Genomic DNA, 27,104 nt, shown 5'->3' with positions numbered 1-27,104 from the left:
CACGACAACATGTAATGTTAGGGCACCAAATCTACAGTGTAATACCAACACGACAACATGTAATGTTAGGGCACCAAATGTACAGTGTAATACCAACACGACAACATGTAATGTTAGGGCACCAAATCAACAGTGTAATACTAACACGACAACATGTTATGTTAGGGCACCAAATTTACAGTGTAATACCAACACGACAACATGTAATGTTAGGGCAACAAATCTACAGTGTAATACCAACACGGCAACATGTAATGTTAGGGCACCAAACTACAGTGTAATACCAACACGACAACATGTAATGTTAGGGCACCAAATCTACAGTGTAATACCAACACGACAACATGTAATGTTAGGGCACCAAATCTACAGTGTTATACCAACACGACAACATGTAATGTTAGGGCACCAAATCTACAGTGTTATACCAACACGACAACATGTAATGTTAGGGCACCAAATCTACAGTGTTATACCAACACGACAACATGTAATGTTAGGGCACCAAATCTGACTAAAAGATCACATTTAATTAGGGCAACAAATCTAATTAAAAGATCACATTTAATTAGGGAACCAAATCTGACTTAAAGATCATAGTTAATAAGGGCACCAAATCTGACTTAAAGATCACATTTAATTAGGGCATTAAGGTCGATTTATTTTACACGACCAACTTTTTATTTATTTGCTAAGATCATCCACCCTTCATTAAAACGGGGCTAACAGAAACAGGTAAACTCTACTTCATCTACCCCATTTACCTTTTAAATTAATTGCGACTCAATGTTTAAAATAATAGTGTTTCTTTAAATCAAGTTGTTCTACATTATTTTCCATCAGTTAAAAAGCTTCCTCAAAGATTTAGTCTACGAATGTACGTTTCAGCTCTGAACCAGAAAAATCTTAAAATTGATGTTTTAAAATTCATTTGATGTCATTACTTTTATGTAAAACTGTTTTAGAAACCAATTAAAGTCTAGATATGTCTTTTTAACAAATAAATTTTAAATTGGCACAAAGAAGGTACATAATTCAAGTTTCTTAGAAAGTTTTCTTATTTAATTGTTACTTCCCTTAGACCGTAAATTTATAAGCTTTATTAAATTGCTTTATTTTGTTTCAAACTTTAATGTCATGAGAAGACATCTGTTAATAATATATTTTTTAATTCAGCATCTTTTGGGTTTTTTTTTATGTACCCATATTTTGATACTATTTATCGAAAAACAAAATATATCATAAAGTCACACTTAAAAGTTTAGGTTGTCATAAAGTCACACTTAAAAGTTTTGGTTGTCATAAAATCACAATCGAATGTTTAGGTCATCATAAAGTCACACATAAAAGTTTAGTTTATCATAAAGTCACAATTAAAAGTTTAGGTTATCATAAAGTCACACATAAAAGTTTAGTTTATCATAAAGTCACAATTAAAAGTTTAGGTTGTCATAAAGTCACAATTAAAAGTTTAGGTTGTCATAAAGTCACAATTAAAAGTTTAGGTTGCGATAAAATTAACACAAATGTGAGAATACATCGATGTTGAATTCGCTATACCTTTTTTTACGCAAAAAAAAACAAACAAACAAACCAAATTTGATTCTAATGTATGCTATTCTACAAAGGTGTACGTTACTACGTTGTTGTTTTATTGCATTTTAAATTCAAAATTTTACGCAAAATAATATACTAAATAAGGGGATGACGCTACATCAACACACATATAGTCTAACAAACAGAACAATTTAGATATTGTGATGTTTTACAAATGGACTTACAAAACCTTAGGGATTTGAATAGTGGAAAATGTGGGGAAAAAAAGAAATTGAAAAAAAAAACGGTGAAGACAAGGAAATGGTACTGTAATGAATATATTACAGAAAACTATCAAATAGCTTCTAGACATAAAGCTTGTAAAGGGTATCTAACCTTGTGGCCTATGGTTAATTCAGTTACAAAGACCCATAACTACACTGTATTAGAAAAACTTTACAAATGTAGAAAATCATTAGAGCCGGGTAATTTGCGGGATAAGAATTTATAGTATTTAATAATTTAAATAAAGTTTGTCTGACGAACTCTACTGATCAATGACTTCTTTTGAGATCTATTTACATACATTGATATAAAGTATGTTGAAAACGAAATAAAGCCTTTTTCACATACTCTGAGCGTAAAGCACATGCAACTAATTCCCATGGATATGGTGTCGTGTTGAGTGCCTTAGTCAATGTGAATTCAATGGTTTTGCTAGGTCGGTTGTCACCCTGTGTGGCACCTCTTGGTGTCACCCCCCCCCCCCTCGAAATTTGACAAATTATGGGATATCTATATACCTATATATCTATATATCTATATATATATATATATATATATATATATATATATATATATATATATATATATATATATATATATATATATATATATATATATATATATATATACATATATATAATACACTTAGTGTTAGCCCGCCTCCCACTCCTACTTTGTCAAATCGCGTGAATTTGTGAACATTTTATTTTAATTCAAAACGAACAAAGCAACATTGTACCCCCCCCCCTACCAACTTGTTAATTTAAAACGTAAAAGGTTTAAAAATCTAATTAATCATTTTTCTTCTATATAATTTGCAAAGTTTTTGTCTTGGTGTCAGACCCTAATTGGGGTCACCCCCCCCCCCCCCCGTTGTGTGCTAACAATTAGATATCTGACTTTGTGTGATAATGATTAGATATCTGACATTGTGTGATAAAAATTAGATATCTGACTTTATTTCATAAAAAATAAGATATTTGACTTTGAGTGATAATAATTAGATATCTGACTTTATTTCATAAAAATTAGATATTTGACTTTGTGTAACATGAAACAAAATTACTTGAACACTATTTAAAATTATTTAAAGGTACATTATCCATGTTTCTTAATGATATTTTCTATTTTCATTGTTACTTCCCTTTGACCGCTAACAGCATTGTTTTATCCCACCTACTCGTTGGTTCAAGCTTTTATGACGCGACATAAAAAATTGTTTTTGTTTAATATGTTCAATAGTTTTTAAAATATCCATACGTTGATATAATTTTCTTTATATACCACTTAAGACCAAAATAACAGAAAGATGTTTGTAGAAGTTCAGGTTGATATTGAAACAATTAAAAGATGTGAAAATTAATTCATATTCAATTCACTGTTACATTTTATAGATCCAAAATTTATCGTCAATATTGAAAGAAAAAAAGTAAAGTTCCCTTTCAAACGTGGCGGTCTACGGGGAAGGTGAAGTAGAGTTCACTTGTTTCTGTGACCTCGGCATATGAAGGGATAGTGTGGTCAGTACTATGCCCAGCCGCCTTTACTTTTCATAATATGAGTCAGGTACCCATCAAAGCTGGGTGGACTCAGGGACGGTCTACTGACCATGTTCGAACTCGAGACTTACAGGTCAGCAGTCCAGCTCACTACCGCTAGGCCACTCCGTCACTTTAATATTCGGAGTCGATAGATCCAAACTTTAGCGTCAATATTGAGTCTCTTAAACCATACATTAGCGTTAATATTGAGAGTCGCTAGATCCCAACTTTAGCGACAATATTAAGTCGCTAGGTCCCAACTTTAGCGTCAATATTGAGAGTCGCTTCATCCCAACATTAGCGTCAGTATTGAGAGTCGCTAGATTCAAACTTTAGCGTCAATATTGAGAGTCGCTAGATCCAAACTTTAGCGTCAATATTGAGAGTCGCTAGATCCAAACTTTAGCGTCAATATTGAGAGTCGCTAGATCCAAACTTTAGCGTCAATATTGAGTCGCTAGATCTAAACTTTAGCGTGAATATTGTCGCTAGATCCAAACTTTAGCGACAATATTGAGAGTCGCTAGATCCAAACTTTAGCGTGAATAGTGTCGCTAGATCCAAACTTTAGCGTCAATATTGTGAGTCGCTAGATCCAAACTTTAGCGTCAATATTGAGAGTCGCTAGATCTAAACTTTAGCGTCAATATTGAGAGTCGCTAGATCCAAACTTTAGCGTGAATATTGTCGCTAGATCCAAACTTTAGCGACAATATTGAGAGTCGCTAGATCTAAACTTTAGCGTGAATATTGTCGCTAGATCCAAACTTTAGCGACAATATTGAGAGTCGCTAGATCCAAACTTTAGCGTGAATATTGTCGCTAGATCCAAACTTTAGCGTCAATATTGTGAGTCGCTAGATCCAAACTTTAGCGTCAATATTGAGAGTCGCTAGATCCAAACTTTAGCGACAATATTGAGAGTCGCTAGATCCAAACTTTAGCGTCAATATTGAGAGTCGCTAGATCTAAACTTTAGCGTGAATATTGTCGCTAGATCCAAACTTTAGCGACAATATTGAGAGTCGCTAGATCCAAACTTTAGCGTCAATATTGAGAGTCGCTAGATCCAAACTTTAGCGTCAATATTGAGAGTCGCTAGATCCAAACTTTAGCGTCAATATTGAGAGTCGCTATATACAATATTTAAGTACAAACAGAAAAAAAATGAAAAAGAAAACGAGTTGATTTAAAACTTTATTTACGTTTATATTTACAAGAAATTTGTGACATTTTTTTTTCTTCACTCCCAATCAAACAATCAACAACTTTTTCTCTGATTAAAATAACGAGATAATTAATTAAAAGCTTAAGAAAGTTCTACAATAATGTCAAGAAATATTTTAAGAGCAGACATTCAACAGGCGCCATGTTTGTTTACATTCTAGAAAAGACAGACATTCAACAGGCGCCATGTTTGTTTACATTCCAGAAAAGACAGACATTCAACAGGCGCCATGTTTGTTTACATTCTAGAAAAGACAGACATTCAACAGGCGCCATGTTTGTTTACATTCTAGAAAAGACAGACATTCAACAGGCGCCATGTTTGTTTACATTCTAGAAAAGACAGACATCCAACAGACGCCATGTTTGTTTACATTCTAGAAAAGACAGACATCCATCAGACGCCATGTTTGTTTACATTCCAGAAAAGACAGACATCCAACAGGCGCCATGTTTGTTTACATTCTAGAAAAGACAGACATCCAACAGGCGCCATGTTTGTTTACATTCTAGAAAAGACAGACATTCAACAGGCGCCATGTTTGTTTACATTCTAGAAAAGACAGACATTCAACAGGCGCCATGTTTGTTTACATTCTAGAAAAGACAGACATTCAACAGGCGCCGTGTTTGTTTACATTCTAGAAAAGACAGACATCCAACAGACGCCATGTTTGTTTACATTCTAGAAAAGACAGACATCCAACAGACGCCATGTTTGTTTACATTCTAGAAAAGACAGACATCCATCAGACGCCATGTTTGTTTACATTCCAGAAAAGACAGACATCCAACAGGCGCCATGTTTGTTTACATTCTAGAAAAGACAGACATCCAACAGGCGCCATGTTTGTTTACATTCTAGAAAAGACAGACATCCAACAGGCGCCATGTTTGTTTACATTCTAGAAAAGACAGACATTCAACAGGCGCCATGTTTGTTTACATTCTAGAAAAGACAGACATTCAACAGGCGCCATGTTTGTTTACATTCTAGAAAAGACAGACAACTACAAGTCCAAGTGCACCCCACTATAATTTAATCCACCAGAGTTAGCTCCACTGTGGGGATGGTCAGACAACCAGCCACCCCCCAGTCTGTATACCATAGCCCCACTGCTACCTGGGCAGGTGGACGTTGTGTACGTGTACCTGGTCATGTTCAACATCCCCACCTGCCTGTCCACCCAGTGACCTACAGAGACCTGCTTAGAACAGCCATGAGGATGTGACACTATAATGGTCAGCTTGTCCACATCTCTACGACTCTTGTATTTGTCACTTACTTTATAACATAGACCATAAAACCGCACCAACATCTCCTTCAGTTTATCAGCTACATCTACGTCATGTGTCACACACCCCAACAAACACCAGTCTTCCTCAATGTCTGACCCACCCACCTTCCACCCATAAATGATGACCTTTGGACTTTTATCATCATCAAACCATAACCTACAGCTGGACTGTCTCGCCTCACTTGAATCAAAAACCACATGTCTGGCTGTCAACACACCAACCTTCCACCACACTTTGCTGGGTGTGTCCGAGTGGTCACATTCAGGACATGGACAAGTTCTGTAGTCCCTCATCCCCTCTGTGTACTTGGTCACCTTCCCCACCCTCCCAGTCCCTGTCCTCAGTGGGTCCTGTCCCCTGGTGTTGTAGCAAGGATATGGATCTTTAGTGCCACGTACAAACTCTGGTCTGTCTGGACTGGTCAACTCAACGGCTATCCTGACAGTGACATCAGCCAGGGCTTTTGTGAGGTCATACAAATCGTTGTCATGGTAACCAGAAGGAAAATGTTCAACACTTAACTGATTTACAGGTACAAACTTTTTATGGCCAGGATTTTTCTCGCAGTTTGCCAGGTGTGTGTGTAGATCTACCTCACCTTGACCTTCAAGACATTCTTGTACTTCATGTGTACCTGTACAGGTAAACAAAACAATTTTATTACTGTAAACATTTCATTAGCTGTTAAACTTTGACAAATATAAAACATGAAAATTATCTACAACCTCCAACTGTCACAACCATATCAACCATCACCATCTTAAGATACTCATCCAGTAAACATTTCAAACTACAGAATGTTCCAACATAAGGACTTCATCAGCACAAAATATAGTAAGCATGCCGGTAGATACCTTTTTAAAATCTTTCCAAATGGACATTACCTGTAAAATATGTTGACATTTCTTCACAGGCCATACTGTTGTGGTCATCTAGACTATCCTCTGCTGTATTTGTAGTTTAATTTGTTTTTCTGAGAATCTAAACTTAACGACAATAAGGAGAAATATAATTCTGTATGATGGTCAGTTTAGAAGATTATGCACAAATAATATCTCAGATTAACATATCAGATTACATGAAACTGACCTTTGAACTCCCCACTTGACTTTAAGTCATTAGACAGCACACACCACTATGGAAGATCCTTCAGGCTCTGGAGAGAGAAATAAAATTATAGTGGAACTGTCATTAGCATAGAACTACAGAATGACAACATTTATGATGTAACTGTCATTAGCATAGAACTACAAAATGACAACATTTATGATGGAACTGTCATTAGCATAGAACTACAGAATGACAACATTTATGATGGAACTGTAATTAGCATACAACTACAGAATGACAACATTTATGATGGAACTGTCATTAGCATAGAACTAATGAATAACAACACTGTCTAATCAGTAATTAGGCTGTTACTAATGACTGCACAGGGTCCACCACTTAAAGACCTAAAATAAAATAGCATTATTTTCTGCAATAAATTTTATCTGGATTTAGTCAGATTTAATTCTAGTTTTGCTGCTATTATTATAGTGCTATACATCATGGTAAAATATGATTTTCTCTTAAATCTATAACTTTAGACTAGAATCTTTATCTTATTTAATATAAAATCTAGATCTAGATTCTAGATCTATTTAATAAAAATAATAAAGCATGTCAAAACGTAGAGAATTTTGTAGAACCTTTCGCTCTAATCTAGATTTAGCTTCTGCTACGCTAGTGCTAGCTTAGTTAGAGTCTAGACTCTATTTTTTAAAGTCTAGATTTAATTTATTTTTAGCACTAATTGCAGCAAAACTGGAACTAAATATAGTGTTCGAGATCTAGATCTAGATCTAGACCTGTGTTGAGACCGGACTCCTTGGGTTCCAAAAGTTGAGACCAAGCGTAACGCAAGCTAGAACCAACAGGCCTAGATTTACTATCGCTAGCAGAAATGAAGATCGGATTTCGATAGCCAGAACAATTGTAACTTTTATTGCCGTAAACAACATTAAAGCAGTCAAATTATAAAGTTTTGTAGAATGATTTCAATTTCAACACATTGGCCTACATAAGCAAAATAAGAAGTGACGTGTCACTGTGGGAAATGGGACGACGCCGCTCCAGTCACTAAGCCGTCCTTACGAGTTTGTCAACTTTAATAATGTGTTCTGAAGTAAAAATAGGCCCTATTGGAAATTGGTGATTAAAGTGCTCTTTAAATATATTATTCTTGATAAAATTGTAACACATACCATGGTTACCAGTCAGGGGGATAATTTATAATTTATTTGGTTGTGGCCCTTCTGTGAGCGATTTTTACCAGTGTTTTCATGTCATGTGACCTCTGGGACTCTGGGTAGTTGTACCTGTGTCCGCAGCATTCAAGCCCCAGGTTGCTAATGACACGGACCGTGTACTTGTTTAACTTGGTTATGTTAAGGAATTGTTTTTTAACATACCATTGCCGCATGTTGCAGATTAGGCATGTGAAGTAACTTATTTAGATTACTTGATTGTATTTTTCTACTAGTGTTGCATGTTGCGCACTAGTTAGGTGAAGTATTTAAATTTATAATACTTGTTGGCAATATTGTATACTGGTCGTAGCTTATTTTATAACACCTGTATATTTATGTAGCCTACACGTGATAGTGTGTTCAGCGATGTAACGTGTTTGTTGTTTACATTTGTTTTAGGGCTATTTGCCGTTGATGGCTTTGATGTTCATGAACTAGCCGTGTAATGATTTGCAATAAAGCCAGTATCTAACAACCAAAGCGTCGTTTCGTTGTGAGGGTATTGTATTTTTTTTTTAAATAGTAGGCTTTTTTGTATTAAAAAATGTAAAATGGGAAAAAAGAGCAAAAAGTAACAGAAAGTAGGTGTCAAAAGTACATATTTTGTGTCATTTGTAAAGCTATTTTAAAGCTTTTGTTGTTTCCGATATAATGGAAAATACGAATATAACGATATGCTGTTGTATAATTTTAAAACAATAAACAAATGAGTATATAATGCCAAATAAAGTAAACAAACGAAGACAGGAGATTGTTTACATAGTAAAAAAATTGACTACCCATCCCAGTGGTTAAACACCAACGTATCTTAAATTTGCTTTGATTTACTGTGCCGTAATATGTTTGGTCAATCATATCAAAGAATCTCAACCCATTTATTATTTTTACGCGTATGTCCTTATATGGCCTTCTATTGAGTATTATTTGAAATTTTGCTTTCTAGCAAACAATGCTTATCCAACTTATTTTTAGAACAAAGAAAAAAAGTCGTTACATCAAGGTGCTTACGAGAGTTTGGCCGATAGATTGATGTACAGTTTATGGTGCCGCGTAGTAGTGTGAAAATATGCTGCGGGAACCATTTTTTCATATTGAAATAAAAGGATAAAGGGTGGCTGTATTTGTTTGAAACGTTCAGGTTAGTTTGCTAAATGGTGTTACTATCAGAATTAGTGATAAGCCCTTGATAGCAGAAAAAAAATTAACCATCGAAAAAAATGTGTTTTGTCTGGCTTTAATAATAGTATTTACAAGCTTTTATTTAACTCACTTCCTCTGTCGTCGCCAGTCTGTCGTCAGTCTAGATAGAAACGCAGGAGTGAAAATTCGGAAACTTCTACTTGACCGATATGATTCACATTTGACACGTGGGTCAAGACATGAAGACAATGCAATCTGAAACTAAATTTGACTTAATTGGATGCCAAATTAATTTTTTATGAATTAATAAAAATTTGGACCGAATTAGTAGGCATGTCTAGCCAACCACACCACATGGCGTCATCACCTTCAATAGCTGCGCCATCACGTAATGGCTGCGTTCAAAAACCATTGCGCGCCTACTGAACGTGATGTTCAGTAGGCGCGCAATGGTTTTTTGTCATGTAACTCTATTGTAAATAAAACATGTAAAATACTAAAAAAGAATTCATAAAAAACGTTTTAATAACAAGCTTTTATGTAATGATGCACTAAAAAGTAGAAAATAAATTATAGACTACTATTTAAATAACTATAAAGAAAAGCGTGGGTGTCTTCCTTAACATTAGTAAAGGTATCCAATAGATACTAAAGTGACCCACGCTTTTCTTTATAGTTATTTAAATAGTATATAATTTATTTTTACAAGCTTTTATTTAACTCACTTCCTCTGTCTGTCGACAGTCTGTCGTCAGTCTAGATAGAAACGTAGGAGTGAAAATTCGGACAGTTCTACTTGACCGATACGATTCACAGTTGGCACGTGGGTCAAGACATGAAGACAATGCAATCTGAAACTAAATTTGACTTAATTGGATGCCTAATTAATTTTTTATGAATTAATTAAAATTTGGGCCGAATTAGTAGGCATGTCTAGCCAACCACACCACACGCGTCATCACCTTCAATAGCTGCGCCATCACGTAATGGCTGCGTTCAAAAACCATTGCGCGCCTACTGAACGTGATGTTCAGTAGGCGCGCAATGGTTTTTAGTCATGTAACTCTATTGTAAATAAAACATGTAAAGTACTGAAAAAAAAATTCATAAAAAACGTTTTAATAACAAGCTTTTATGTAATGATGCACTAAAAAGTAGAAAATAAATTATAGACTACTATTTAAATAACTATAAAGAAAAGCGTGGGTGTCTTCCTTAACATTAGTAAAGGTATCCAATAGATACTAAAGTGACCCACGCTTTTCTTTATAGTTATTTAAATAGTAGTCTATAATTTATTTTCTACTTTTTAGTGCATCATTACATAAAAGCTTGTTATTAAAACGTTTTTTATGAATTTTTTTTTACATTTGCGATCCAGCTTTTCAATGATGTTAAATACAACATAATGGCGGACATTTTTGTGTAAATCGATGAACACATTCTGAAACATTTAATCAAAATAAGATACCGGAATTAATAAAGTAAAACATATTTGTGACTATAAACACATAGGTGATTAATAGTTTTAAAAATTCAATAAATCGCTGATAATTTTTCAAAATAATTTCCAATAAGAAAAAAATGTTTCTTAATCGTAAAACTCGAATGTTCTGATATTAAGTATTTTACTCCACGTATAATATGAAATCGACATGTATATTAACTCAAATAGTATCTATGTAAATGTATATTTGTGTTTCTTGTAATACGACAGTTAAGTATTTTTATATGAATAATTATGATAATTATATGTGTCATCATACTGAATTTACTTCTAATTTAATTGTAAATTAAATTTGTCAATTTGGCAAGCCTTAACTTAAGATGGTGTCGGTGTTTCCTTTTCCAACTAGTATCGAATCTGATACTGGGTAACTAATAAGATTTTTAATACTATAAATGTTTAAGCTATTTTAACAAATAATTATTGCGAATATATATTATTGATTTTATGATTTGTTTACGATAATGTTAATTAAATTAAATTGTTTCCTATTTATATAACTCTGTGCATTGCATTAGAAAGGCGGGAAAATGGGTCAATTCCTTTATCGATATTTTAAGAGTATCGATAGCAAATCGTCGACAATGGTGCCCTGTCAAAACGACCTGGAACAAATCGGCCCCGTCAAAACGGCCCCGTTAATATGACCCCGTCAAATCGACTCCCAACAAACCGACCCCGTCAAAATAGCCCCGTCAAAAGGGCCCCGACTTATTGGCTCCCGTCAAATGGGCTCCCGTCATATTGACTTGCGACATATAGGTTCCCGACAAATGGGTTCCCGACATTTAGGCTCCCGACAAATAGACTTCCGACATATTGGCTCCCGACAGATAGGCTCAGGACATATTGGCTCCCGACGAATGGGCTCCCGACATATTGGCTCCCGACATAAGGGCTCACGATAAATGGGCTCCCGACAAACGGGCTCACGACATATTGGCTCCCGACAAATGGGCTCCCGACAGTTGGGCTCCCGACAAAAATACTCCCGCCATATTGGCTCCAGACAAAATGGCTCCCGACAATTGGACTCTAGACAAAAGAAATCCAGACATATTGGCTCCCGACTAAATGACTCCCGACTTATTGGCTCACTATAAAATGGCTCCGGTTAAATAACTCCCGACTTAAAACACTTCCCGACAAAGAAACCGTTTTCTGAGGAGTTATCACATTTTTATCTTTAAACAGTTCGCTTTCTACAAAGTTTCGAGTATTGTAATTTTATATTAACCTGATTTAAGTGCACGCTGAGCTGTTGTTTACGCCACACGACCCAAGCTCAGCTGTTTCTGTTTAAATTTAGCATGCATGTTACACATTTTGCGTTTGTTGTCTAGGTGTTTCACATGTTAATTTCAATGTATGGATGTCCACATGGACCCCCTCCCTCCTTCCCAGTCCACGACAGTCGATGTTAATCGACACTCCACCCACCATGTTGACGTCATAAAAGGATGACGGCTAGCAAACATGCTTTTGAAAAATTGATCCCTGGACTACAAAAACAACACACGAAGATGTTAACAATCATACTAGCTAGTATTACAAGGCGTAGGGGGAGGGGGTGGTCTATACATTATGCATGCCTTTTGAGCAATGTGTTAGTCTACTTTAAATCGCAAGCCTCTACAGAGAGATGTTATTCGGAGAGGGGTAGATGGTTATCTGCTAGTTTGGCATCAATGACAGGCTGAGATGAGTAGCGGTATTATCTTTGTGTGGTATCAATGCTAGATGAAGAGCGGTAAAGGTTTTGTGTTAACTTGAAGTGTGAATTAGATCCACCAGTACTGTGTAGTGTCTGACAAAATGTGCGGAAGTGTTGAATGTTGCCAGGAAGTAGTTCATAAACGATACATTTATCTACTCGATACTTGCAAGGCTAAAAAGAGGGGTGGATGGAGGTCGGCTCGGGAAAAAACTTGAAAGAGACAACAAAGCGTTTATGTACGTCAGCATCGCCCTTTGTAAAACTTACTCAGGGGAGATAATTCCAAGTATAGGCCCTAAAAGTTTACTATTATATTACTTGTAAAATAAAAAAAAAGTAAACGTATATAAAACTGAAGTTTCTAGTATTATATTATTTTTTATTATTAAGAACCGCGCATCACGAAAGCCCACTTCATGTGTAGCGACTTCTCGTGCCTTGGACTTTGTTGTTTTTTTTTAAAAGAATTTTGCCGGCGACAGCGTGTTTTTGATTGTTGGGAAATAGAACTCGGCCTTGTTGGTGCCCATCCCTTTGCCCCATCCGCCACAGTACACTTTGGAGGATCGGTCAAACAGTTACGTGTCCTCTATTTGGCTATCAAAAGGGGGCAACGAGTCAAAAAAGTCATATTTTTTTAATAACCTGGAAGCATATTGACTGTAATTGTATCGTAGGGACCCTAACCTGGCATGTGTATAATGGGCTGCAGCATCCTACACCCTTAAGTAGAAATGTAACAGATGACCACTAAACTAAAAATTAATACCGTACAAGAAATACTTTTAAAAAATATTAAGACATGGCGAACTAAAGCTAAGGACGTTTTATTATCTTAGGCTTATTTCTGTAGTCCATTGGGGAATGGTGGGTGTTGACATGAGCCATTATCATTATGTCGGGAGCCGTATTGACGAGAGCCAAAATAACAAGCATTTTTGTCAGGAACCATATTGACGGGAGCCTATTTGTCGCGAGCCTAAATAACGGGAGCCTATATGACGGGAGCCACATAGACGGGAGTCGATTTGACGCGAGCCTAAATGACGGAAGCCCTTTTATCAGTAACTATATTGACGGGAGCCCTTTTGCTAGGAGCCCTTTTGTCTGGAGCCATTTTTGTTGTAAGCCTAATTGACTGGAGCCTAAATGACGGGAGCCTAAATGATATGAGCCAAATTGTCGGTTGTCGTAATGACGGGAGCCTATTTGTTAGAATCCTTATTGACGGGAGCCCTTTTGTCGCGAGCCTTATTGACGGTAGCCCTTTTGACTGGAGCCTAAATGACGGGATCCATTTGTCTATGAACCTTTTGACGGGGCCGATTAGACGGGGCTATTTTGACGGGGCCGTTTTGTTACGGGCCGGTTTGACGCCGCACGGTCGACAATTGTTTTGTCTAAATACCGATCCATTATTTTCATCGTCATATGTTTTAAAATTAAATTATCCATTTGCACCAAAATAAATATCAATTAGATTAACCAAATTATCAAATACAAAAACATGGCGATTCAATGTTAATTTTAATAGCAGAAATAATTAGAGGTGATAGCTTTTATTAATTTACATTTCATTCATAAAATTATTTTACATTTTGTTCAAAGGAATACATTTTTTGCTGTAATGAAATACTTAAAATAATGCGGCCGATCTATTAAAAATATAGTTATAAATTAAAAATTACCAACAAAAATATAAAATTAACTTGTAGGACAGAGGACCAGTAAAACATAGGTCCAGTAAGATATTAAACCTAGAATATAAGATCAGGAGAACAATCATTAGACCAGTAGAATATAGTATCATGTGTAATATATCAGTACACGTACATGTTCATGTAATATATCAGTACCTATACATATTGATGTAATATATCAGTACTTGTACATCATGTGTAATATATCAGTACCTGTACATGTTGATGTAATATATCAGTACATGTACATGTGTAATATATCAGTACCTGTGCAGTCTGTCTATAAATGGCTGAGACAAGGGAGTGAGCAGATTGATGGTAGTTCGGACCCACGGGCAAGGACATTTAGGGGGGAGGTTGGGTGTTAATGCAAAATATTAGCAAAAAATATGGAAAGATATACTCATTGCAGTTTATTTAGGAGAAGCAATGTATAATTAAACAATTATAGTTAAACATCGTTACTGTTAGTTTTGCCCCGGGTGGGGGGGGGGGTGATATTTACATAGAAAAATAGTTGTGTGGATAATTTTAATAACTCATACGTCAACCAACGACAGTACGGCTGTACACTGTTATTTTTAGCACCAGAAATCTCTGATAAACAAGATACAATCTGATGTGGACTGGCCGAAAACATTTTATTTGGCCTGAACATGTATGATTAGATTCACGCTGTCGAAATGTTGTTTTTCTTATTGCCCTTTATAATTTATCAATGTGGGGGAAATTTATTGCATTTATCGATCTTAGAAAAAACCCCACCCAATTGTATGACCTATCTACCAGTATACGTGTGAAATCAGTGTGTTAGGGACTTGAGTGTCGACAGACACAAATTGAATAAAAGACTAGCTGGATCTGTTGACTATAACAAGTAAACTACACACATTAACTATGATTACATTCGGACATGATTTGTGTAAGAACCATCAGTGAAATATGTCTTTTCCAGTCCTTGTGATAGTCAGTGGCGTAGCGAGGGGGAGGGAGCGGGGGGGGGGGGGTACGGACCGCACCGGGTGACACCATATAAGTGGGGGGATTGCACCAAGAAAAAAAAAATTATATAGAGAAAAATGACAATTCCACTTAATTAAGTGATTAATTCGATTGTTAAAAAGTCTTTTAAGAGCAAATTTGACAAATCCCGACAAGGGTGGAGTGGGGGGGGGGGGTGCAAATCAAAAGTTTGAAGGGGGGGGGGCGGTTGCAATTCGAAACTGGAAAGTTTGTCCCCGGGAAGGGTCGCTACGCCTCTGGGGGTGACACCATTAAGTGCCGCACCGGGTAACACCCGACCTCGCTACGCCACTGGTGATAGTGCAGCCATTATTTGCCCTATTCACTTCGCTTCATATATTAACGGATCCAAAACTAAAAATATTGACTGGTCACTTTCTGAAAAAGAAATTAAAATTTGCTAACTCGGCTACAATACTTTAAAATAAAATATTTTTCACATTACTCAATCGCTGTTTAATCTCAGGTTTTTTGCTGTTTATGTTATGTGGATAGTTACATATAATTGAATGTTCTGGAATAATTTACAATTTACGGCTTTTAATTATAAATTAGTTGCCAATTGCCATAGTCAGTAAAAAAATTATATTTTGAAGGTTAATTTCATTTATTTCTCAAGTGTAATTTGAGTACCGTCTCAGTTAGGTTGTCGAAATTCATTACAGAAGTATTACATCGAATTTTAAACTCTATTTTAGCTTTCGAGCGGCTTCTATTTACCTGAAACGGTACATACTCTACTTCCGATTTCTAGAAAAACCAACAACTAAAGCTAGGTAGATACATTTCAGAGGCGTATCCAGGTTTTCGTTGTAGGGGGAGCGAAATGAGCAAAAAAAGGCGCCGAATTTTTAACACGTGTATTATATATATATATATATATATATATATATATATATATATATATATATATATATATATATATATATATATATGTATATATATATATATATATATATATATATATATATATATATATATATATATATATATATACAAATATATATATATATATATACTAGCTGTATGTCATTACTTCGCTAAGATGTAAATAAATTGTAAGTAGCACTTGAAGAAATAAGAAAAAACACACAATTTAGGCCGACAAAACAAAAAATTTATCAATCTAAACAAATATATATATATATATATATATATATATATATATATATATATATATATATATATATATATATATATATATATATATATATATATATATATATATATATATATATATATATATATATATATATATACACTACACCCAAAAACAATAAACGCAACAGAATCTGTTTTGTAATTCTTGTAATAAACCGGGAGTGATCTCCACAAAACTTTCTCGAATATTCTAATATAACACTATGGGGGATGACAACTCGGGATATAGAATTCTAGACCTAATTTTTAATCCATTTTAATTACTCAAATTTTTAAAAATAGAATATAGTCTCGTAGAAAAAAGAAATGCACACCAAGTGAACGCTAAATAAAGATGTGCATAATAGTGCGCCATCTTATTAGTACTTTATAAATTTACATGCGTTTTTTTGAGAAATCGGAAAGAGCGTAAATTAGTACTTCCGATCAAAAGTTGATACGGATCTACGATTTTGATAAAATACTTATATGTGAAATTTCATCAACCTAGCTGTAACGGTACTTAAGTTATCGTGTTTACACACGGACACACACACACACACACACACACAAACACAGACATACGGACAAGATTGCAAAATTATGTTTTTCCGTATCAGTGAGATATAAAACGTCGAGATTTGCAAAAATCTCGATTTTTTTTTTGCACGATTACAAGACTTTCTCTATACTTCGTATATACGAGAAAGTAAAAAAAAAATTAACATATAAATTCCTGGGACATTAATTAAGACAAGCGAAATAGGGGAAATAATCACTCTCTTAATATAAATATGTATATATCTACATATTTAATTATAAATGTCAAAAGAAATTACTTTAGAATGTAGTAAAGATGTTTAACAGTATTCGTCTTTTTAAATTTTTTGTGTCTACAATCAGAATTAAATATATCGTCATCATAAATGCTAAAGTACCACACCATAATGAAAGTTTTTGAAATCAGAGTTGGTATAAAAATACGCTTTAACATACAATAGAAAAACATTTGGAATAATAGCTTATGTTTAAACTTAGTGACCCTCTTTCCAAGTGGTACTACCGGTGGAGGTTTTTTAAAATTGCAATGTATCGTAATGGTTATTTTTAGAATGACAAACTGATGCAGCTGTTAATACGTGTTGTAAACGTAGACATTACTAGACTAGTACAATTCTGCTCAATTGCTGCATGAAAAGAAATCTTGTGATTTACGTAGATGTGCCGACCAAAAATAATTTTTTAACGAAAATCATTGTTTAAAACTTTGAGTTTAAAAAGTCTCCAAAAAGGCGCCACTTTGCTGAAAAGGGCCAGAGGGGGAGAGGCCGCTCCCCCTGCCCCCCCCCCCCCCCTGCATACACTACTGATACATTTACACACATACATTCTACATTGGTTTTTTTTTAAATTATTCAACCATTTGTTGGAACCAAAAAATTTACTCTATTTCCATGGAATAAAGGTAGCTTAACGTACAGTTTGGGTAAAAGAAATTGCAACTTATACTTGGATCACTTTCAATTTTTGAGCGAGCTCCGATAATCAGAAGTGCTTTCTTACTATATTTCTTGTTTCTAAAATATCGATACTTTTAGTACTGATGGTGTAAATTTGAGCTGAGATTTCCTATATAGAAACATTTGAAATCAGATAACAACTGTACACTGTTATATACACAAACATCGTTTATATTTCCGCTTTTTTCGTTAACATTTTTCTAGCGATCAGGATTAATAAAAATATTAACTTTAATATTCATTAAATGGCTGAAGGAAATTAATGTGTATAGATTTGTTGACAGAGATCTAAACTTCAAACAGTCAGTTCCTGAAATAGTAGACTTGATGATGACAAGATGGAACTAAACACTTAATGTTATTATCGATTTGTTATGACAAGAACAGAACTGTGGTGAAGTCGCACGGCTCTGAATTAAAAGGTAAAATATAAAGTTAATATTTATGTAAGGAAATGATGACTAAAATTGTCGTCATGTTATCTGATGTGATCTCAAATATCGTGACGGTTTATTATGAAGGGAGGTGTCGGACAAACGAGGGGATTCTTTTGTGGACGTACCCTATCTGTTACAAATATATAAATGCCCTATATGTTTATTGATTCGAGATCCGTAAACTCATACAGCTTTTTCCTAGAAAATATTGATAGAAAAACGTTACCAAAGCAGACACTTAGGTAGTTTAATGCTATATGTAATTGTTAGTAACGGGATTTTACAAGCACTGCACCAATCGTTAACATTGGCGATTTCTGTTAGCTCGACATTCACTGTCATAACCCAGGTTTTAGTTTTAAAACAAGACATTCTTGAACAAATTTGAGTACTATCTTGTTTGTCTAGCTTAAACAGGACTGGTGACTAGAAAATCGCAAGGTAGAATTATTAAACTTTACCAATAACACAGAAGACGTCATATTAATTTTATGTTAAATTATTTAAATCAAGCTAGATACAGCACGTACGTACTTGTACATGTATACTTATCTATGTTTATAACCATATTTACAACTGTATCTATAGCGACATTAACATTAATATACTTCAGACTGAGACCTTCACACACATACCTGCACGCACACACACACATAAACACACACACATGCTGACATACACAAGCACAAAAATGTTTGTAATCTTTTTACAGAGAAAGATACAAATTAATGAATAATGCCTGTTTGGTTTTTTTCCCCTTACTTTTTGGTTTGAATTGTATTGATTATCAAAATTTCTAGTTTCAATTACTAAAAATGTCTATTTTGTAATCTATAAAGTTAACATTCTTTGTTCAAGTGGCTTTCGGGCATTTGGGCAAGTGTCCATTTGGGAAATCGGCAATCAGGCTAACGGTATTCGATCAAGCGTCTTTTGGGAAAACGTCATTTAGTATTAAGTTAAATACTTTCCGCTAATAGACGAAAATATAAAGTAAATAAAGTGTAGAATGTGGACATAACTTATTTTAACGGAATTAGAATGCTCACTTTTATACATACGCATGTTTTTAAAGTACATACGATTTTAGATCAGTGTTTTTTCCAGACTTTTTCTCCGGGGGGGGGGGGGGGGCACTTGAAATTTTCGGGGGGGGGGGGGGGGTTGGGCGGTAGACTTTGTTCGGGGTGGCGGACACTGTTAAAAGTATATATTTTCTATATAAATTATATAAATTTCATTTCGTTCGGGGAGCGGTAAAAATTTTTCGGGGGGGGGGGGGGGTCGGGTCGAAGATGCCCGGAAGAAACTCTGTTTTAGATTAGTTACACATAGCCAAATTGAAGCAATATAAATGTGACTATTAATTTTTTGACAGTCGATTTTCACTTCTTATAAAGCCCTATCATATGGTCTTAGAGATTAGGTTATAGACAGTTGATTAAGGACGTACTAGGGCTTTTATTACCTGTATATGATTTGAGATAGAGAGTATTTGCTAACTATATTGTAAAGTATAGTGTGAGAATGACGCTGTAAAAACAAAATGGCGAGGTAGACGGGACGGTGACGTAGTTGCTGGTGAGAGAGATACTGTTAGTGGAGGAAAGATTTTAAGTTTTCAGTACAGAAGAATAAAGTTTGCTTTTGATCTTAAAAGTATTATTTGTGTTTGGAATAATTTTATCTAAGCTTTTAACAGAACATAAGAAAACAAGTTGTTTATTGTGAAGGAATCAACAACAGTCAATACGCCAAATAAAAAAAAACAAACAAAAACGAGTAACCCTTACAGTTGAAAAGAAACAATTTACCTTTCTGTAGTACAACGTCGTGTATCTACCAGCTGATGTCTGATGCGTTGTTTTATCTGGCTAGTCATGTGATTGTCGGATATCTGCCAGTGTTGTGATTGGCTGATATGTTTGGGTTTATGATGTTGATTATGTCGGATGTTTTCTTGTTGCATAATAGGCCCACGTGGGTTAATTATCTGCATAAACAACAGATAAGCAAAACTAATCATTCAAATCGTAACATTTTAGTCCAAAAAACTGTGTGAGTGTGGTATCTATGTAAATTAAAACTTCCCCTTTTGGATACAACGCTCCATACGGCAGATGAAGTAGAGTATTTACTGACATTGGTATCTGACTGGTTTTTGTGATATGTGCGACATCGTGAAAGTAGGCCGTTATACATAGAAACTACCTATACCTATGTTTTAGTGTTGGTCGCCATGTTGTAAACCAGGGGTCTCCAAACTACGGCCCGCGGGCCGGATGCGGCCCGCGAGGTCATCTCATCCGGCCCTCGGAGATCTTTTAGTCCACGGAAAAAAATGTTTGTTGTAGGTGGCTGAGGAAAAATGCCACCCAATGATATACCTGGAATAATTCTGGCCCCCGAACTTATACTTAATAGTTAATGCGGCCATCGGGCTGAAAAGTTTGGAGACCCCTGTTGTAAACCATCTACTTATAAAGATTTTTCAATGTCATTCTCATGTAAATTTTTACTTCGTAATGTTTGGTAAAAACTGTAGTAATTTGGTTTTTTTGGGTACGAAAAGGGCTTTGATAAAAATAAATGTTTTGGTTTTAAAAGAAAACAGCAGCTTCATACATCATAAGTAGGATTGTCAAGTTTTTCAAGAGGTCAAGGTTTTATGGGATATTTTACACGTACAGCCTTGTTGCCAATTGTCATGTAGAAAATAAACCGGGAGTGATCTCCCCTAAACTTTCTCGAATATTCTTATATAAAACAACAGGGGATGGGAACTCCAATTTAAATAGGCCTACTTAAAATTTTTAAAATAGATTAAAATCTCGTAGGAAAAAGAATTGCACGCCAAGTAAACGCCAAATGAAATGTGCATAATAGTGTGCAAAATTATTAGTACTTTCTAAATTTACATGCGTTTTTTGAGAAATCGGAAATAGCGTAAATTAGTACTTCCGATCAATAGAAATTACTCAAAATTTGACAGAAGGTAGAAAATTAGATCTTTTACTTACATGTGACATTTCATTTATGTATCTGAAATAGTACTCAAATTAGAGGCTTTTGAAAAATTCAAAGTAGAAAAAATACCACTTCCGGTTATCGGAAATCGGAAAGTTGATACGGATTTACGATTTGGAGAAAATATTTATATATGAAATTTTATCAACCTAGCAGTAACGGTACTCAAGTTATCGTGTTTACACATACACAGACACACAAAGTCACACACACACAGATACACAGACATACGTACAAGATTGCAAATTATGTTTTTCCGTATCAGTGAGGTGTAAAACGGCGAGATTTCTAAAAATCCCGATTTTTTTTTTGCACGATTACAAGACTTTCTCTATACTTCGTATATTCGAGAAAGTAAAAATAGGTGTACCCGTAAGGTAGTGTATACAGGAGATGAGAAATATTTAAAAAAAAAAAAAACATTTCCAGAAAAAAAATTGCCGTAATCAATGATCAACATATTTAATCACATCGGCGACACCCGTGATAGTTACGGGGTCATCACGTGGTCAGGTGATAAAGAAAAAAAGGCCAATGTTTTTACATTCTGTCATGTGATACTGTTGTATTGAAAGTTTATAGACTGAACAGTACATTAGATCATGTTTAGCGACACTGCTACAAAAACACACAGAATGCGATCAGTGTTTTTTCCAGACTTTTTCTCCGGTGAGGGGGGGGGGGGCACTTGAAATTTTCGGGGGAGGGGGGGCGGTAGACTTTTTTCGGGGAGGGGGGGGGTGACACAGTGTTAAAAGTATATATTTTCTACATAAATTTCATTTCGTTCGTGGGCGGTAGACTTTTATAAGAGATGCCTGGAAGAAACCCTGAATGCGATCATTGTGTTCAGATAGTTTTAACTGGTCAAGTGAACTTTTAAAAGTGTCCAATTTTTTTGTTTTCTATTTTTCGGGACACAACCCTATAGTTTAACCTACTATAGCCTAATTCTTTATAATAGTATTTGTTATCATATTTTGTTAGTTATCGACTTGTGTTATAGCAGTCTGATATCTGACGTTGTGTGATATCAATTAGACACCTGACGTTGTGTGATATCAATTAGACACCTGACGTTGTGTGATATCAATTAGACACCTGACGTTGTGTGATATCAATTAGACACCTGACGTTGTGTGATATCAATTAGACACCTGACGTTGTGTGATATCAATTAGACACCTGACGTTGTGTGATATCAATTAGACACCTGACGTTGCGTGATATCAATTAGACACCTGACGTTGTGATATCAATTAGACACCTGATGTTGTGTTATGTCTGACCTTACCGCATTAAAGATGTGTTTGAATGAATGAATTTAAAGAAATTTCAATTAAAACTACCAGACATGAGAATTTAATATTTTAATCCGACTGTCAAAAGTACAAGTTTCAGGACTTGAAGTATTTCAAGTATGTGACGTCATTACTTGCTAGCTGAGAGGCCATAGCATGTCGTCATAGGATTACAGCAACAGTTTTCATCTATCCCATAAACACCTGAACGTTCAGGAAACTGCTTGTGTTGAAGATGTATTGAGCAGAGTACAAGTTACTTCAATAAGACAGGATTGAAACAGCGGAAATTAACAATATAACCTTTAGTAAGACATGATTGAAACAGCGAAGAGAACGATTTATTAACCGCCAACCACGTAATGGACAAATTGAATCGCTAGATAAAATATTTAGCTTGAATATTGAGATTAGCTAGATCTAAACTTTAGCGTCAATATTGAGAGTCGCTATATCCAAACTTTAGCGTCAATATTGAGAGTCATTAGATTCAAAATTCACACAAAAACGAGAAGGAAAAACGGATTGCTGTAAAATTATTATCTACTATAATTTTTAAATAACATTGAAACAATTACTTTACAACTTTTTCTCTGATAATACATTGAGAACTATAATTAGCACATTTTTAAAAAGGTTGAAACAGCTCTACAACAATAAGACAAGAAATCCTAATATATAAAAGCCCATGTGCTCTCTCTTTCTCTCTCTGTCCGTAACATATTTTCACAGGCTATGATATCAATACCTACAGCGATATATGGAGAACATAATATCGGACTTTTGTTTGAAAGAAAAATACGTTAGATGTTTTAATGTATAAACACAATTTTATTTTAAGAAGAAAAATTAAAATAAAGGCATATTCGAATGTAGAAAAACAAATTTAATTATGCAAACTGTTTATAGTTGTGACAAGAACGCCATAAACAATGATTTCAAAAATGTTTACACTAAGGAAAGAACTCAAAACTAATGGCGTCATCTTCCGATTTTAGAATATAAAGAAATTCATTCAAATTTGATTTTGATCTGCTTTCGCTGTGATATGTTTACAATACAATTTTATCTGCCTAAACTTCTAAAATTTACTCTACCAATTTAAATTCTAGATCTAGATCGAGATGTAGATCTACACTAGTCTGTAACTAGATCTAGAATCTATTCGAATAATAAATTTATATACTAAATCATTTCAGGCCTTAATTATTTATAGAAATGTTTGTTTACATACTGGACAAGAGCAGACAACTACAAGTCACATTCTGCCCATAACCCACTATAATTTAATCCTGTAGACTTGGATCCAGTATGGGGGTGGCTGGACCAAGCACAACCTATTCTGTACACAAAAGCCCCACTGCTACCTGGACAGGTACAAGTTGTGTACGTGTACCTGGTCATTTTACCCTTCGCCACATGCCCGTTTACATCCGGTCTGGGTAACTCCTGCCTGTGTACCCAGTGACCTACAGAGACCTTCTTAGACCAGCCATGAGGATGTGACACAATAATGGTCAGCTTGTCCACATCTCTACGACTCTTGTATTTGTCCTCTAGTTTTTGCCATAGATCAATATACTGAATCATTATCTTTCGTAGATTTTCACCCATATCTAATTCATGTGTCGCACAATTTAAAATTGACATATCTCCCACAGAGTTTGACCCACTATCCTTCCACCCATAAATCTTGACCACTGGACTTTTATCATCATCAAACCACAACCTACAGCTGGACTTTCTCGCCTCACTCTCATCAAAAACCACATGTGTAGCTGTCGCCACCTGAATCCTCCACCACACTTTGCTGGGTGTTTTTGACTTTAGGCAATCAGGACATGGACAAGTTCTGTAGTCCCTCATTCGCTCTGTAATCTCTGTCGCATTAAACATTCTCCCTGTCCCTGTCCTCATTATTCTCTTGCCCTTGATGTTGTAGCAAGGATATGGATCTTTAGTGCTTGGTATAAACTCTGGTCTGTCTAGACTGGTGAAGTTAACGGCTATCCTGACAGTTAGGTCAGCCACAATTTTTATAAAGTCGTACAGGTCGTTGTCATGGTAACCAGGAGGAAAGCTTTCTAGACTGAACTTATTTACGGGTACAAACTCTTCATGACCAGGGTTTTTCTTGCACTTTGTCAGGTGTTGATGTAATTCTGCCTCACATTGACCTTCAAGACATTCTTGTACTTCATGTGTACCTATATAGGTACACAAAAGGATTGTTATTACTGTAAACATTTCATTAGATGGTAAATATAAAATTGAAAAATAATACAATAGAATTCCATGAAATCTCACTAAAAATTAAGCATCCAGTTAAGTCATATTTATTGTCACATTTCATTGTCACCGGGCCTTGACTCACGTGCCGAGATTGAAACGAAACGGTCCGTTAAAATCGGTAAAATTTAACTCGCCCGTTTCGATAAGCACAACAAAAGTAGTATAAAGCAAGTTAAATAAAAGCTTGTAATAATAATCGCTTATAAAAATGTACAACCTCGAAATAAATTCTCCAAACATCTTAACCATCACCATCATGCTGTAAAAATATTTTTAAAAATACAAGCAGTGGCGTAACGAGGTTGGGTGTCACCCAGTGCGGCACGTAATGGTGTCACCCCCAGATGCGTAGCGAACCTTCCAGGGGACAAACTTTCAAGTTTTCGTTTTGCACCCCCTTCCCCTCTCACACTTTTGATTTGCACCCACCCTCCACTCAAACTTTCGATTTTCACCCCCCCCTCAAGTTTTTCTCTATATATTTTGCTATTTTCTGCCTTGGTGTCACCCCCCCTAAATGGTGTCACCCGGTGCGGTCCGCACACCCCCCTCGCTACGTCCCTGAATACAGGGACTACATCTAAACCAAATAATCGACCAGTCTCATTAATCAAGGACTTTATCTAAACCAAATCATTAACAAATCTCATTAATCAAGGACTACAAATAAACCAAATCATTAACCAATCTCATTAATTAAGGACTACACCTAAACCAAATCATTAGACAAGGACTTCATCTAAACCAAATCATTAACCAACCTCATTAATCAAGGACTACATCTAAACCAAATCATTAACCAACCTCATTAATCAAGGACTACACCTAAACCAAATCATTGACCAGTCAAATTGTTTATTCTTTAAATATCTGCATTATTTTGTTTTAAACAATAGGACAATAAATGGACATTACCTGAAAAATATTGTGATATGTCATCTTCACTTGTCATACTGTTGTGTTCATCTAAATTACCCAAGATATTTCCTTTTGATAAAATACAACATAGTAATTTAAATATCAGCACCAATAGACAAATATATCATCAAATAAAAATGTAATTAATTTGATTACCTGTGAAATTGTTTGATAGATCATTACTGGTCATTTTGTCATTACTGGCCATCTTGTCATTACTGGCCATCACTCTAGTCTTAATGTCATTAGTTGCAGTTCATTATTTTAATTATTTGTGACCTTCACATGACATTTAATCTGCAGCAAGTGTAATATAGCAATTCAGTATGCATTTTAAAACAAAAATATTAACATTACTAAACAATTAAAATTCCTCCAAAAAAAAAACAGCAACTTTATATACAGCTTTCAAGGACATGGAAAAAATAGATAGTTCAACTAGAATTACTACATCTCAGAATAGGTTTTGTTTAAAATGTTTAATTCATTTATCAGTGACTCTATCTGAAACACAAATATTATCCCATAACGTAACATGAACCAAAGCTAAATCAAACTAATATATCAATTTTACATAAAAGCCAAAATTAATATATTGCTAGATTGCCAACGTCGTTTATTAATTGGCTTCGTCAGGTATGTGATGTGTGCAACACAATAATACTCTGCGATCCTGATGTGTCATTATCTGTGTCGTTATGAAATGGTGCTAGAAATGTGTTGTGTAATGGAACAGTTACAGAAGTGTCGTTATGAAATGGTGCTAGAAATGTGTTGAGTAATGGAAGAGTTATAGAAGTGTCGTTATGAAATGGTGCTAGAAATGTGTTGAGTAATGGAACAGTAACAGAAGTGTCGTTATGAAATGGTGCTAGAAATATGTTGGGTAATGGAACAGTTACAGAAGTGTCGTTATGAAATGGTGCTAGAAATGTGTTGGGTAATGGAACAGCTACAGAGGTGTCGTTATGAAATGGTGCTAGAAATTTGTTGGGTAATGGAACAGTTACAGAAGTGTCGTTATGAAATGGTGCTAGAAATGTATTGGGTAATGGAACAGTTACAGAAGTGTCGTTATGAAATGTACTAGTAATGTGTTGGGTAATGGAACAGTAACAGAAGTGTCGTTATGAAATGGTGCTAGAAATGTATTGGGCAATGGAACAGTTACAGAGGTGTCGTTATGAAATGTACTAGAAA

General features: G+C 35.1%; 1 protein-coding gene across 5 annotated transcripts in view; it reads right to left on the bottom strand.

Moving 5' to 3' along the window:
* Positions 1 to 27,104, bottom strand: part of LOC131936721 (uncharacterized) — a 302,556-nt gene that overhangs the window by 47,604 nt on the left and 227,848 nt on the right. For 4 of the 5 annotated variants that reach the window (XM_059293783.1, XM_059293785.1, XM_059293784.1 and 1 more), the window contains one exon: positions 6,045 to 6,522. In XM_059293783.1, coding sequence (XP_059149766.1) covers positions 6,045 to 6,522 — 478 coding nt within the window. Of the gene's footprint in view, positions 1 to 6,044; positions 6,523 to 6,772; positions 6,823 to 27,104 lie in introns of those variants that run through there. The other variant, XM_059293788.1, reaches the window with a different exon arrangement.

Source organism: Physella acuta, unplaced genomic scaffold (genome assembly GCF_028476545.2).
Source record: "Physella acuta isolate Inbredline_101_S28 unplaced genomic scaffold, ASM2847654v3 ptg000186l, whole genome shotgun sequence".
Classification (NCBI taxonomy): Eukaryota; Metazoa; Mollusca; class Gastropoda; family Physidae; genus Physella; species Physella acuta.
This window is presented reverse-complemented; position numbering and strand designations above follow the sequence as displayed.